The 13942-nt window shown below is 39.5% G+C and overlaps 3 protein-coding genes across 5 annotated transcripts; 1 reads left to right on the top strand and 2 right to left on the bottom strand.

The window, feature by feature from the left end:
- Positions 1–4017: 4017 nt before the first annotated feature.
- Positions 4018–8250, bottom strand: kcnj4 (potassium inwardly rectifying channel subfamily J member 4). Of its 3 annotated transcripts, XM_049746053.2 has the most exons (3): positions 8021–8250; positions 7063–7168; positions 4018–6004 (listed from the first exon to the last, which is right to left on the bottom strand). In XM_049746053.2, the coding sequence occupies exons 2-3, from the start codon at positions 7089–7091 to the stop codon at positions 4396–4398; spliced, it is 1638 nt and encodes a 545-aa protein (XP_049602010.1). In that variant the 5' UTR covers positions 7092–7168; positions 8021–8250; the 3' UTR covers positions 4018–4395. The 3 variants fall into 3 exon arrangements, with proteins under 3 accessions (XP_049602010.1, XP_068509571.1, XP_049602011.1); XM_068653470.1 differs by having other exon boundaries at positions 7063–8250; XM_049746054.2 differs by lacking the exon at positions 7063–7168.
- A 1159-nt stretch (positions 8251–9409) lies between these two features.
- kdelr3 (KDEL endoplasmic reticulum protein retention receptor 3) lies at positions 9410–12080 on the top strand. Its single transcript, XM_049746132.2, has 5 exons — positions 9410–9776; positions 10365–10465; positions 10550–10708; positions 10780–11032; positions 11352–12080. The coding sequence occupies exons 1-5, from the start codon at positions 9686–9688 to the stop codon at positions 11393–11395; spliced, it is 648 nt and encodes a 215-aa protein (XP_049602089.1). The 5' UTR covers positions 9410–9685; the 3' UTR covers positions 11396–12080.
- On the bottom strand, positions 11763–13831 carry LOC125984151 (GTPase IMAP family member 7). Its single transcript, XM_049746101.2, has 2 exons — positions 13534–13831; positions 11763–13207 (listed from the first exon to the last, which is right to left on the bottom strand). Exons 1-2 carry the CDS (start codon positions 13559–13561, stop codon positions 12186–12188), a joined length of 1050 nt encoding a protein of 349 aa, XP_049602058.1. The 5' UTR covers positions 13562–13831; the 3' UTR covers positions 11763–12185.
- Between the last annotated feature and the right edge of the window lie 111 nt (positions 13832–13942).

The raw sequence follows: 13942 nt of genomic DNA, 5'->3' as shown, positions 1-13942 counted from the left end.
TAAAATGGACAATGCACGTTACGTATTGTAGAGTTCAGGAATTTGCTCACGTGTGTTTATTGTTTACATCAGGGATGGACAATTTAAATGCTGGAGGGGAGGGGGGGGGACACATTTTTAATCAGTACTACTAAAGGCCACATATATAAATATATGTATATATAAATGTGCACCACTGATAAATATGTAAAAAAATAATAATTTTTGAGAATATATTTCTCAATGCATGCAAGAAAAATTTTGAAGCATAAATTAAAAAAAATCTGACCAGAAAGCCAATATAAATGCAATAATTACATTTTTACACTTTAAAAAAGAAAATCAATTCACTTAAAGATCAAGGTTTAACGTTCCTGTATCCAACAAACCAAGACAAAAACAGTGTGACCGTTTTAGTTTGGGGCAAAGAGTGTCGCATGCCGGGTACAGCGGGAGTCTTTGTTCGGAAAGAACAGCGCCAGTGTTTGCAACCAAATGTCCCCATCTTCTCCTTCCTCCTTTATTCACATGGCGAGACTGTTTGCTTAAAACGCGTGCTGTCCAGCTCCCAATCAAAAAAGACACAAACACACACCAAAGAGACACATTGTGCAACGTTTCCTAGCCTCGTCGTTATAACACAAAACATTTCATGCATTTAAATCCACGATACGGGCGGGTTAGCACGTCCGCCTCGCAGTTCAGAAGTAAGGTTAGAGTCTGGCCTTTGGAGGGAGGGATGGATGGAGAGATATTGACTGATGTCACATCTAGTAGAAGTACGTCAAAGGAATAACAAAATATGCACAGTCCATTATTAAGTATTTATTTCCAACAAAGGCTTTGTTGTACAGTACATGATTCCATTTGGGCCACAGTCTCTCGCCAAAATGCAACCCGAAGCTCTTAAAGCTCCCTGAATGCCTCCATGGCGCTTCACTGATGTTCTTCTTCACGCCGTATTAAAGTGTGTAAAAGTGATTTGCGTTGCCCCTAGTTAAATTCGAATTGCGGCCTAAATAATCTTTAAACGAACGCTTATTTTCAGAACACGGCTGCGGGGCTACTGACGTGATCGTTACGGGCTACGTGTTGCGCTCCGATGTGTAATTTAATTAAATTTTTTAGAGGGTGATCAGGATTGCATTCGTCCGCCATTTTGAATGTGCAAAGGCTTATTATCTTTTACATCTCCACTCATATGCTTTCGGCCGCCATTTTGAATTTGCTCATATCTTTTACATCTCCATTCATATGCATTAAACATGGAGTGGATGGCATCTCTGTAGGATGATGTGATTGAATATTGTGAATCAAGCGGAGAGTAAATTTGAGTCATTAGCAAGAAAATTCTGAAAATGTTGTGCAAGAATTTGGCTGCAAACAATGGGATGCTTTGTTGGGGATGTTTCTGCATTTTGGACAGGCAAGGCATGATGTGTCTTGCAAAAAATGTTCCATTTTCAGAAACTGTGACAAAAGGTTCTTTGAAACAAATGTTTGCTATTGACCTGAACGACACTAATAATTAAATACCATGTTTTGATTTGTTAAGTTAAATATTTGATCCAGAAGAGGAAGTCAAAAGATGCATCTTTGGCATAAGATATGGAAAAGAATCTGTAAGAAAAAAAAAAAAGGTCACTTTCTAATCATGAGTTTTTCACGGATCATTGAATTAACCAGCGTGAATGGGTGGGGACCTCGAGGGTCTGCGGGTGGCTGGCTGCAAAGATGCCTGAATGAAAGAGTTTGTTGTTGGATACTGAGAGAGGGACATGAAAGAGGAGAAGGAGATGGTGAATTTGTCGGGTGACTCTTCCCCCTCTCCCAGAGCCTTCTCACCCTGCGGCCTTGCCTCGCTTTGCCCATGTGAGCCAGAGTTCAAATGCAGGGTCCCCAGCTGCTTCTTCAGGCTGACACACACACATATGCTCGTATAAATATTGTGAAGAATTTTGTTATCCTGGTCCTAATCCCAAATCTTTTACTTGGAATTGTAAATAAACCTCTAAAATTGTCTGACCCACTTTTAAACAATATGAAAAAAATATTTTATTAGGTCTCCATATTTGTTTACAAACAAATAAACATGGATATTTCAAAAGTGAACAATTTGAACACAATCAGTCCATTATTAGCAGTTCTGAAACAAACATCAGTGACAAATGCGAGCATCAGGCGGAAACGTCTTGTATCCAAATTTGGTAATTTTTTAATTTTTTTTTTTTTATAGATCTTCACTCAGTGCCCACATGGGTCTGTTTTTTTTCTTCTTTACAAATGATTGACTGATCTAAGTGCTGAAAATGGCTTCCGCTCTGTGGCAATGCAATTTGAATGGCTTCGGATGTTTTTGTTGTTGTTGGGTTTCCTGAAAATGGAAGAAATAGGCAATGTATAGTGGATGGATGGACAGATGGACAGAAGAAGTATTTTCTGTGGTGTTTTCTTTCCCTAAATCTCAGCACAATGCCGACATTGACTGTGACCGAGGTTGTGAATTCCCCTCTGGTTGGATTTATCATCAGAATTAAAGCAAAATAATTAAAGCATGGAAGGATGGCAAAGCAGCTGATTTCGAAACCAGACAGATCAAGATTTTCAATCAAGACAAGTAAAGTGGAAGAAAAAAGCAAACGACAAGCTTGAAAATATAAAACAGTAGCGCCAATTCTTTCCTTATTTTTTTATTTCATACCAAAACATGAATATACGACAAAAGTGTTTTAATTCTAGGGGTGTTTACATCCAAATTGGACACACAAGTTAAAAGATAACATCGGAACGGGTTTGATTTAAAACAAATAAAAGTGAATTTAGTTGCAATTTGGATGCAGTGTGACTTATTCACATGACATGTTTTGCAAAAAAATAAAATAAAACAAGTTTGAATGTTAGAGGAGTGCAAATCCCCCAAAACAGTTATAGAAGACAAATATCCCATAATTAGCATACTTACAAATGTCTGGCACAAAGACTCACTGTTGCTCCCTTCAAGGACAATACACAATATGGAACCCCCCCCCTCCCCCGGATCACCCCAATAACCATCGACGTGACCCGGTCCGGCTTCTCCTATTTAACCATTCCACCCATGACTCTCATTCACTCAGTGACCCGTTAATGAAAAGCTGATAGCCTCCAGGCCTGTTCCTGCGCAACTGGCCCCTTCCTCCCTTGTTCTCGCCTTTCATGTTTGACACCGGCAGATATGCACTTCCTCTACTCATGAGACTCAAATGTCCAATTTGGCGCTGGTGCATGGGAACCTCATCGCTTTGACACGTAGCGTGGTGGAGACAAAACAGGTTGATGGTTTCGTTAGGATTCTGATGGAGAAAAAAAAATGCAGTCATAGGAAGTAGTGACTGGTTTCAAAACATCTGATTTGGTATGATTTGGAAAAAAAATAAAAAATTTCCTCCAGGGTCAAACCGTCTCTATCATATGACCTCTCTCTTGCTCTCTCATTCCCTCCATAAGTGGACATCTTCTGGTCCCTCTTTTTTTTCCATTCTTCCTCTTCTTAAACTTTTCCACAGCTGCTATTTATTTCCAACGTGCTCAATATTTAATACTGCTGCAACTCTGTTGAGCTCATGTTGGGCCTCCAGCTTTAAAATTTTTGTGTGCGGGTCACAAGACAAAATCGAACTGCAGCCGTTGGCGAAAAAGCAGTTGTGTGATCTTTCTCTTTTTTCTGTCTGACGTCTCAATCATGACCTGCTTTTGGTTCTGTTCTACAAAAGTGAAAGTATTTAGCACAATCCTCATCCAACATCATTTAAATGCACTTTATCACATCACAATTCATCTCAGCAGTCACAGTATCAATCAACTGTCACATGATCAGTCGTAGAAAAATATTTGGTAGAACCCTTAAAATGAACAAAAAAAAATAAACTCGTATAAACACACTCATTAAGTAAATATTGGTTGTTTTCTTTCAAAGCACCTTTTAATAATTAGTTTTAATGGGGCTCTGTACTTTAAATAACTGCACTGACATCTAGTGGCAAAGAAAGCAACAGCAAGGACAATTGAAAGATTTATTTACGACATGAAATGAAAACATCTTTTTTTTTTTAAGTGCTTTGTTAGTAATCTTATTTTATGTGCGATTGGAACATGTACAAAGCAGGAACGTGTTACAGCGACAACAACAAAATACTTCTTGAAGAAACATTACATTGTACATATTAATTTGACTTCATCCCTTTTGTTACAATGACTTTACATCATGGCTGACATCATTCCAAAGTATGACCACAGGAGTCTCTTTTGGTGTATATATTTGATTTCGCTAAACTGCTAAACAGTATAACTCATTCAGTACCATTGACGATTATAGACGTCAAAGATATTAACTGGGTTGGCAGTGAATGAGTTCTTTGTGCATCTTCTCTGAGCTCTTCAAATGTCTGGCTCGTTCTTATAGGTGACTGGATCAAGTGGAATGGTTTTTTGGAGGATGTCAAACTCCATCTGATTATTGTCCATGTCCAGAACGCACATGAGATTGTGACTGCCAGATGTCACGGTGCTTGTGTCTTTAAAAATGTTCTGGAAGTCCACAGAAGTCCTTCTCTCTTCTGCTCTTTCTTTCCCTACAGTCTGACAGGAGTCAAAGATGTCTTCTTCTTCTTCCCCGCAGCTCAGCGCTACCTCGTTCTCGTAGCAGAAGGTACTGACCGAACAAGGGATCAAACTTTTTGAAGACATACACGCCGAGATAGGAGAAACATTCCGACTCGCGGTCTCGTCCAGCTCTTTGGCGCTGGAGTTTGGTGTCGACGACACTTCGTACGTGGAGTCGAAGCGTGCGTAATCGACCTTGTAGCAGTTGCGGTCCTCATAAATGACTGGCTCGAACCTGTGGCCCCAGAAGATCTCCTTGGAAAGATAAGAACTACGGAACTGCGTGGTCATGGCTGTGGCTTCCACCATTCCTTCCAAGATCACGACAATTTCAAAATCATCAGTCTCCAGATCCACTCGGCTGATCGTATACAAGGGGCTGTCTTTGTCTATCTCGTGGACGATAACCAGCGGGGACACCAGAAACAACCTGTCCGTGCCTTCATCGTAACCCACGTTGAGGTCCATCTGCTCCATCGGGATGAATTCTCCTTCCGCCGTGACGTAGGAACGAATAAGCTGCGCTCGGACGTGAGCTTCCACGATGTGGCTCTTACGCAAGTTCCCCACTCTCCACATGAGGCACAGCTTGCCATCACGAAGAGCAATGACAGCATTTTTGGAGAACACGAGCGTTTGGTTTCTTTTCTTTGGCCGTGCCATTTTCGCCATGATGGTGCCAATCATGAAGGAGTCAATGATGCAACCCAGGATGGATTGAACGACGACCGTTATGACAGCCAAGGGACATTCCTCGGTGACGCAGCGCCAACCGTAGCCGATGGTGGTCTGCGTTTCCATGGAAAACAAAAGAGCGCCGACAAATCCCTGGACGTGAAGGATGCAAGGCATTCTTCTCGTCTGACCTGCTGGAGTTTGTCCAGGCGTACTATACGACCCATTCACATCTACCCCCTCCCCTTTCACCATAAGATGCTCCTCAAAGTCCCCATGGGAGAAGGAGACGCTGTAAAAAATGATGCCGAAGAAAAGCCAGGAGATCAAAAAACTAGTGCAGAATATAAACATCAGGTATCTCCAGCGGATGTCCACACAGGTGGTGAAAATATCCGCCAGGTAACGCTGCCGCTTTTCCTCCATGTTCGTGAAGACAACGTTACATTGTCCGTTTTTTTTTACAAAGCGACTCCGTGCTTGGCCGGAGCCTCTTGTTAGAACCTTCCCGTTGTAGTTGTTCATCCCTGGTGGTCCCCGTGCACGGGGGACAGCAGCGGAGGCTTCCGAACGCCTCCTCCTCCTCCCGCTGTCTATTTTCTTGTCACAGGCCGAGTGTGAGTGGACGTCGGAGGAAGTGTGAGTGTTCTTGAGATCCAAGCTGGAGATCTTTCCACACTCTTCTATGTTATTTGATACAATGCTGTACCTGCGAGGCAAAGGATGGCAAGATTAATGTTATTTTGATTTAAAATGAGAACAATTTATTTGCCTTTATAATTGTGACTGATTGTTTTTGTAGGAACTTTTATTGCTACGTCACTGGCATTTTGGAGATAGGTGAACATTAAGTGGATTATAATTTGGGAAGGTGAGTTGAGTTTATGGGGGGGATTACTGTCATGGCCGTTTATGGGATTATATGGATGTGTCTGAGTCATAGTCCATTTGGAGTTGAATCAACAGAAGCACGCTTGGATGAGTTTGGTGTGGAAGGATGTGAGAGACTTGACATTTACGCCATCTACTACTTTTTTGGGGATTCAATATAACAGTGGCAACATGAATAATATTTGACTTCAATGTACAGTCACAAATGGATTCTTATTTTGTTTGATACAGTTTAAGTGTCATGTCCCCCAATGTTCATAACACTTTTGTCAATACCAGTAGCTGTTTACTATTTTTTATTTATTTTAATTTAATTATTTTTTATTTATTTTAATTTAATTATTTTTTTTATTTTAATTTAATTATTTTTTATTTTATTTATCAAATATGATACACTTTGTTTAATCGTTAAAAATCCCTCTGGATTCATTGATTTTAATTTAATCCAGAAGATTATTTACCGATATGAATAATCAATTTTCTTGCCAGGAATTGAATCAGGAACCAAATTAAAAAAAAAAAAAAAAAGAAAGATAGAGTCAACTGATATTGAGGCACGCATACATAGAAAATTTTTTCATGATCAGAAAATTAGGTGCCATTAATCTCATAACATGCTGTGTGGCTGCAGGATGAGGAGAAGAACTCTGTGTAGGACAGTACAGAATGGCCTTAACCTTTGTGACGATCTGCTTGCTCTAAATATTCCTGAGCTGCTCCTGACTCACACTGTATCCGTGTCCAATTACTTTGGCAATAGAATAGATGCCTGCCTCATACGGCATCATCGTTCTTGTCTGGATTCATCTACGTCCAAACAGAACCACTCTAGGAGTCCTACACAGAAGACTGCCTCCATCACCTTGTGGGACCTACTTGTTCCCATGGCAACAATAATCCCTCATTTGAGGTTTTTGGGTGGGAGGTTAGAGTCTGATGACTCCCACAGATCAGGCGTCCAACATGCAGGCAATACTTGGGCCTTTAAGAAAAACACCGGAGAAGAACAGAAGCCAATGAGGACAAATAGTTACGAAAAAAAAAAAGGAAGAATGACATCAATCATATTTGTTACTTCCGGGATACTTGTTGATTTTCTAATCTGATTTTTTTCCACGCCATTCTTATATCATTGCCGATTAAAAAAAAAAAAGTGGATTTAGACTTAATCCTCGTTTGACCCTGGCCGTGTTTTACAGACATCTGAGACAAGATTATCTTGTCACAAGGAGCATTGTGGACCCAATAAATGATTACACCATCACACCGCACTGGAAAAAAAAACTTTACCTTGATCAACTCTAGAATTTTATGATCAAAAATGATTATAGGATTGACTCACAGCAATTAGCGACTGCTAGCCACAGCCCTTTTCCTGATGTGTTATCATTCCACCCTCCATCATATCCTTTGTCATCTCCGATGCATTTAATTCAATTACCGGAGTCATCTATAAGGATGACTGTACATATATTGATAATTAAATGATAAATGCTTTATAAAAAAAAAATCAACACTAGCATTTTTACTTATTTCTTAGCCGTTGAGTCACGCTGTAATAGATTTATTTTATATATATTGTATATTTGAAGAAAAAAAAAGAAATGAGACTCTGTATAATTTTTATTTACTACTTTCCTATGATGTCACCGCCCCAGATTGACCAAATCATACTTGCCCAAGGACCTTTCAAGACAGTTTTCTGACACTTTTCTTTTATTATAATACAAAACTACAACTTCAGGTTTAAGTGTAAACAAATATTTCTGAATTTAACAGATAAATGATTTAATTGCAATCTCAAAAGTGTGACTATGATGAAAAACATACTCACCCTACTGTTGTCGTAATTGAAATTCCCTGACTTTTCAAAGTCCCACTAGTGCTGTCAAGGCTTCTATTCCTCCGTCCTCTCTTTCACTTTCATTCACTGACTTCCTCTTGAATAATTCTTCATCATTCTTTCTTTTTAATCCCTTATTGTCCTCCTTTATGACTTGTGTAACCCTGCCACTGAGCACTCTCCCGTAACTGCTGTGTCAATCTACCTTCGACACAGCATGGACGATATACGTGATGGGAGGGGGGGAGGAAGAGGGATGATGATGATGATGTGAACTAAAAATGGTGATGGGGGGCTCCAAATGTGTTGATGTAAAAACACAAGTATGCATTACTAGCAATGTGAAAAGGAGTGATTTTTTATACACTATAAAGTCTGTAAACAGCAAATAATATTAAATAACCTCCTTCACAGAAACTGTCTGCTTTTAAAATGTGCAGCTTTAATTCTCTGCTGCCTTTGTGCTTTCGCTGGAATGGGCTCCCACTCACTCACTCATATTCGTGATTATTCCACAATGAGCACATCATAGGTGGATTTTGAGTGATACTTTGGTTGATGTGGTAATAGAAAAAAAAATTGGTTTGGAGGTGCAAGTGTTGGATTACATATATTTATTATGAGTGCATCCATACATATAAATATATTTTGCAATTTTATTTCCAGATGCACATATACAATCCTCAACCTCCTTGACTCCAACCACAACTTAATCCCATCAAGAGTTGATTGGAATGTTTTTTTTTTTTTTTAACACCATCACCTCTGAGTGAGGCTGTGGGAGTGATATTTTCATATTTCAAAAGGAGGAACAAGTGGGTGGTAGGAGATATGTGAACTGTAAATAGCTTCAACATTGTGGTGAACTCAAAACATGAAGATAGAGGAGAACCTGGAAAGGCATTTCCAAGGATGCTCGGAGATCAACACATTGTGCCGATATCGACAATATGAGATGGATGAGAAGGATGATGGGGGAGACCTGACTCTGTATGTATAAATAGAAGTTAATCAGGCCTGGGTGACAGATTACTTGCCATGTCTTAGTCCTGGCGTCAGATTTGTCCACTGTATGTCCTGTCTAAAGTACATTTCATGCCCACTGGTTATTAATTTATTTTTATTATGGATCAGTTACTGAGAGGAAGAACATAACTGCGTCATGTTCAAGTTCTGATCAATTAGGTTTTAGATTTTTAATTATACAAAATGTCATTTTGATTGAAAATAAATGGGTATTTATAAAAGGAAAGACATATAACTAAAATATTTTCATACGATATTATAATAACGGATTTGATTACGACCAACTATCGATTTACGGTAAATTGACGACACTTTTAGTTTGAAAATACAGACCGGAAGCGCTTTATTATACCCACGCAATTAATATGAATGACGAGTAAATCCTGCGTGAACTGTCAGCCACGTCACCTCCTCTTGCAACAACTTTTAGTGGGAGCAATTTGTAATCTTTGTATGTTTTGTTTTTGTTTATGAAACAACCGGTTGCAGTAACAACGAGCAGCGAGTTTGGCATGCTTTTGTAGCATTTTTTTCCTTCAAGCTCGCCTACAAATTGCATTTGATTGTCGGCCCGGTCGCCAAAGTTATTTAATTAATTCGAGGTGTCACTGAAAAGGAAACGTCAACAAAATGAACGCGTTTCGTCTGGCTGGTGATTTGTCTCATCTTTTGGCCATCATCATCCTCTTAATCAAAATATATAAATCCAGATCATGTGCAGGTAGGTGGACTTTTTTGTGTCTTGCATTTTTGCGCTTTATTATATTGTGCAGCCTTTGATTTAAAGTGAGTTCGTATATTAACATTAAATGTACGAACATCGTGCAATATCGCTGATTTAAATTTTAATTGGGGTATTTTAATAATATGGCTAAGAATGGAAGCTACGTGGCAGGTAGCAAAAGTGTTCTACTTCCTCTTTTAATTACGCTGCTGTTTTTAAATGGCCACACTAATAACAACATTTCCGCTGAAATATCTCAATAAACCTAAAAACAAATTTTTGGAATGCACATTTTAAATGATCCAGTACTCATTAGATCTCAACCAGGATGCTCTCTGTGGAATTTGTCTTTTCATTGTCTCAGTGGCTGCAGCAGAAGTTAAACAAAATATCCTTTTGTGAATTTTATCCACTATGTAATTGAATACAAAATTGTGCAAAAGTACTAAACAGTTGCTCATGTGCATTTAATAGTTTCTAGAAATTCCCTGGAAAGGTTTCATTGCATTTTTGATTTATCATCAACATCCTTTTTAATGACAACATGTGCAATACTTTAACCACTCTTATTTTTTTTTTTTTTAGGTATCTCCGGGAAGTCTCAGGTGCTGTTTGCGCTTGTCTTCACCACCAGATACCTCGACTTATTCACCATGTTCATTTCTCCATACAACACAGTTATGAAGGTAACAAAAAAAAAAAAAAATCCATTGCAAGAACTACTTAGCAGCTAACCTAATCATTTCTTTTGGCATTATTGTAACGAAAAGGTGGTGTTTCTGGCGCTGTCCTACGCCACCGTCTACATGATCTACATGCGCTTCAGAAACACTTACGACACTGAGAATGACTCGTTCCGCGTGGAGTTCCTGTTGGTGCCGGTTATTGGTCTTTCCTTACTGGAGAACTACGCCTTCACACCCATGGAGGTAAACAAGCTTTTATTGTGTCGTATATCGTGAGATTCCTTTGAGTCTGAGTCATCTTTTTTTCTATCCAGGTTCTTTGGACCTTCTCGATCTTCTTGGAATCTGTGGCCATAATGCCGCAGCTTTTCATGATCTCCAAGACGGGCGAGGCTGAGTCCATCACCACCCATTATTTGTTCTTCCTCGGCCTGTACAGAGCCCTTTACATCGGCAATTGGGTTTGGCGTTACCACACCGAGGGCTTCTTCGATCATATCGCCGTGGTGGCTGGCGTGGTGCAGACTATTTTCTACTGTGACTTCTTCTACCTTTATGTCACAAGAGGTAAGCTAAAACTTTCTGAGGAATTACATTAATTTGTTTCCTACAGCATGATAGCAACTTTTATTTAATACAAAAAAATACATCTGCTTTGAAATTGTAAAAATATGGATCACCTAAGTAGAATGTAGCAAAACTGGTTGTAGCAGCCACTAACTAGTACAGGCTCAACTAGTTTGCAGTCACAGAGATGAAAACAAAAATGCACTGTGAAATACTTCGCATAACAAACCTAATAATGCTTGCATTTTGAAATTAGACCAAATCATTGGTCTCTTTCTTTTTTTTTTAATTAAATCTTTGTTTTTAATTTTCTCTGCAGTACTAAGAGGGAGAGGGAAAATGACCCTGCCAATGCCCGTCTAGTTACCAGTTGAAGCACTGAGGACCCCCCCCCACAAAAAAAAAAAAATACATCATAACTCTGGGATAGATGAAACGACATTCCGTCGAGCAAACAAGTGCTTTTCTTGAAATGTAATTCCTACCTGGCTGGTACTTCTTATCTTACTTGATATGTATGTATACATAAGGTAGGATGTAAACATGACAGTGAAAATGTATGATGTTTTTACACACAGCCCAAATTTGGGCAATTTTACAACACTATTTGAATAGATTTTATTTAATAATTGAGTCCGCAAAGACTACAGTTTTTGGAATATAAACCAGGCTCTCAAAGAAATGTTTGTCTAAAATCTACACGAGCGCTCGTAGTTTGACATGGTTACTGTTTTAAAATCTTTTAGTCATCAATATTATATTTTATGTAAAAATGTACTCAGTGATGGAGCTCAAAGTGCCTTGGGATTTTTAGACACTCCCTCTTTACCTTTTTAATATTTTACCTTTATTTCTAATGATGTGACATTTTTGTATTTTTCCTCTTTTACTTTTTTTAGGTTAATGTATTTTTTAAGTAGGGTGTAAAAGGGCTAACCATTTTTTTTTTTTTTGCATGAAGCCAAAAAAAACACAATATAAATGGAAATTCAATCCAATCCCATTTAAATGTTTTTCTCCCTAAATTAAATTGCACATCATTTATTAACATGGCCTTTGTTGTGATCTGTCAACTCCTCGTGATGTTTTGATATTACGTAATAATTTCTTTCATGACCTTGTGTTTTAGTTCCCGAGCCTGATCTGGAATTCTTCAGCGTAGAAAAGTTTTGCGATGCTTGTAGAGCACCTTACTACCTTCTCTCACAGCACCTCCCACCACTTTTGCAGCTGAACTAATGGAGAACGGCGAGGTGACCAGAGCCGCCGCCGCCTTCTCCACCACCTTGACCTTCTTGAGAGCTTTGCCTTTGTCCCCGTCTGTCTCGACAATCCCGGCTCCTTCTGCTGCACCCGTTCCAATCGCAGTCAACAGCTCGCACCAGAAGAGCCTCTCTGCTCTCCGCCTGACCTCCTCATCCTCCTTCCTCCTCCTCTTTTCTACCTCCGACTCTTGCCCCTCTGTTTGGTCCTCCTCAATATTCATCCACCTTTGTCGTCTTTGTTGCAGCATCTTCTCCCGGGTGTCTCGGAGGGCATTCTCGGCCTCCTTGAACATGTCGTTGCTATAGCAACAGCCTCCGTTGCCGTCCACGAGCTTGTCGATCTTTCTCAGGAGTTGCTCCACTTGTTGTGAGCACGAGGTCGTATTCTGCTCGCTGTTGTCAAACACGTGAAAGCCTCCATGGCAGCTGCTGACAAACGCAGAGAGCTCATCATTCTGCTCCAGAAGGTCTTCAACACGTTTTCCACGCAACTGGTCTCCCCACGTGAATAACACCAAAGTAAACCTTGTGACCCCAGGTCCAAATGTCGCCTTGATCCACTCCAGGACATCTCTTTCTTCTTGGGTGAACCTGCCAGGTTGAAGGGTCACCAAGAATACATGGGGACCATGAGAGGACAGGACTACACACCGTCCCACTTCTTGAATGACCTCCTGAGTGGACAGATGTGTGTGGAAGAACCCTGGTGTGTCAATCACAGAGATGGCCCTTCCGTCTACTGTCCCTGTCTCCTTCATGCAACGTGTGGTGACGGAACACGAGGAGACATCAACACTGAAGGCCGGCCTACACAGGATGGTGTTGCCTGAGGAGCTCCTTCCTGATCCTGTCTTTCCTAGAAGAGCAATCCTCAGCTCAGCATCTGATGTGGACCGAGATGCTTCACAGGCTGCAGAAAAAACACGGTAAAAAGTTACATAACTCATTATTATTTTTCAACATATCACAAGCTACGGAATCACTCACAAAATAGAGTTGGAGCTAATACAAGAACCAAAAAAATAATATAAAAAATCTACTTGCTCATGTTAAATTGAAATTAATATTTTTTTCAAGGGCAACATTTAATGTAAAATGCAGGCGTCTAACTTAGCAGGTAGTAAAACTTACAATATTACATTATTAATACAATATATTTTTTCATAAATTAGCAAAACATTAAGATCAGTTGCTCACGTAATAATAATAGGATCGTGCAATTCGCACGCGACATACCTCCAGATGACGCAGCAGTTTCTGACATCCTAACAGATAAACTCCAAATAGATTACTAGTATAACCAACAGACTGGATTACTAGAATGGTACACACAAAACAAAAATATCACCTGCGTCTTAAGGATTTTTTGCTTCGCTATACTGCAGTGCATTCATCGCATTCAAGTTTGATTTCATGGCTGTAATGACTTACTAAGGCCACACGAGGGCAGTCTAATACTGTAAATAGGTCAATCTTTACATAAAGTGGCTACCACACTTTGCTTTGTACCGCCACAATGATCACCAATAAAATAACAATATAATTAAACTATTAATTTATTCCACAACCTCTAAAAGGACCGGCTGTAAGGGAAAATAACATAGCAAACAATCATTAAAGCTCAATAATGTGCAAAAAAAAAGTA

This window comes from Syngnathus scovelli, chromosome 16 (assembly GCF_024217435.2).
Source record: "Syngnathus scovelli strain Florida chromosome 16, RoL_Ssco_1.2, whole genome shotgun sequence".
Lineage (NCBI taxonomy): Eukaryota > Metazoa > Chordata > Actinopteri > Syngnathiformes > Syngnathidae > Syngnathus > Syngnathus scovelli.
Note: the sequence above shows the minus strand (reverse complement) of the source record. Positions and strands in the feature narration are given on the sequence as shown.

Excerpts from the sequence above, each read along its gene's own strand:
- kcnj4 (XM_068653470.1), bottom strand. The coding sequence starts at position 7,091 with ATGAGGGATTATTGTTGCCATGGGAACAA. Across the intron at positions 6,005-7,062 it reads TATTGTTGCCATGGGAACAA|GTACAGCATTGTATCAAATA; the intron begins GTAGGTCCCACA and ends TTTGCCTCGCAG.
- kdelr3 (XM_049746132.2), top strand. The coding sequence starts at position 9,686 with ATGAACGCGTTTCGTCTGGCTGGTGATTTGTCTCATCTTTTGGCCATC. Across the intron at positions 9,777-10,364 it reads TAAATCCAGATCATGTGCAG|GTATCTCCGGGAAGTCTCAG; the intron begins GTAGGTGGACTT and ends TTTTTTTTTTAG. Across the intron at positions 10,709-10,779 it reads ACGCCTTCACACCCATGGAG|GTTCTTTGGACCTTCTCGAT; the intron begins GTAAACAAGCTT and ends TTTTCTATCCAG.
- LOC125984151 (XM_049746101.2), bottom strand. The coding sequence starts at position 13,561 with ATGTCAGAAACTGCTGCGTCATCTGGAG. Across the intron at positions 13,208-13,533 it reads AACTGCTGCGTCATCTGGAG|CCTGTGAAGCATCTCGGTCC; the intron begins GTATGTCGCGTG and ends TTTTTTCTGCAG.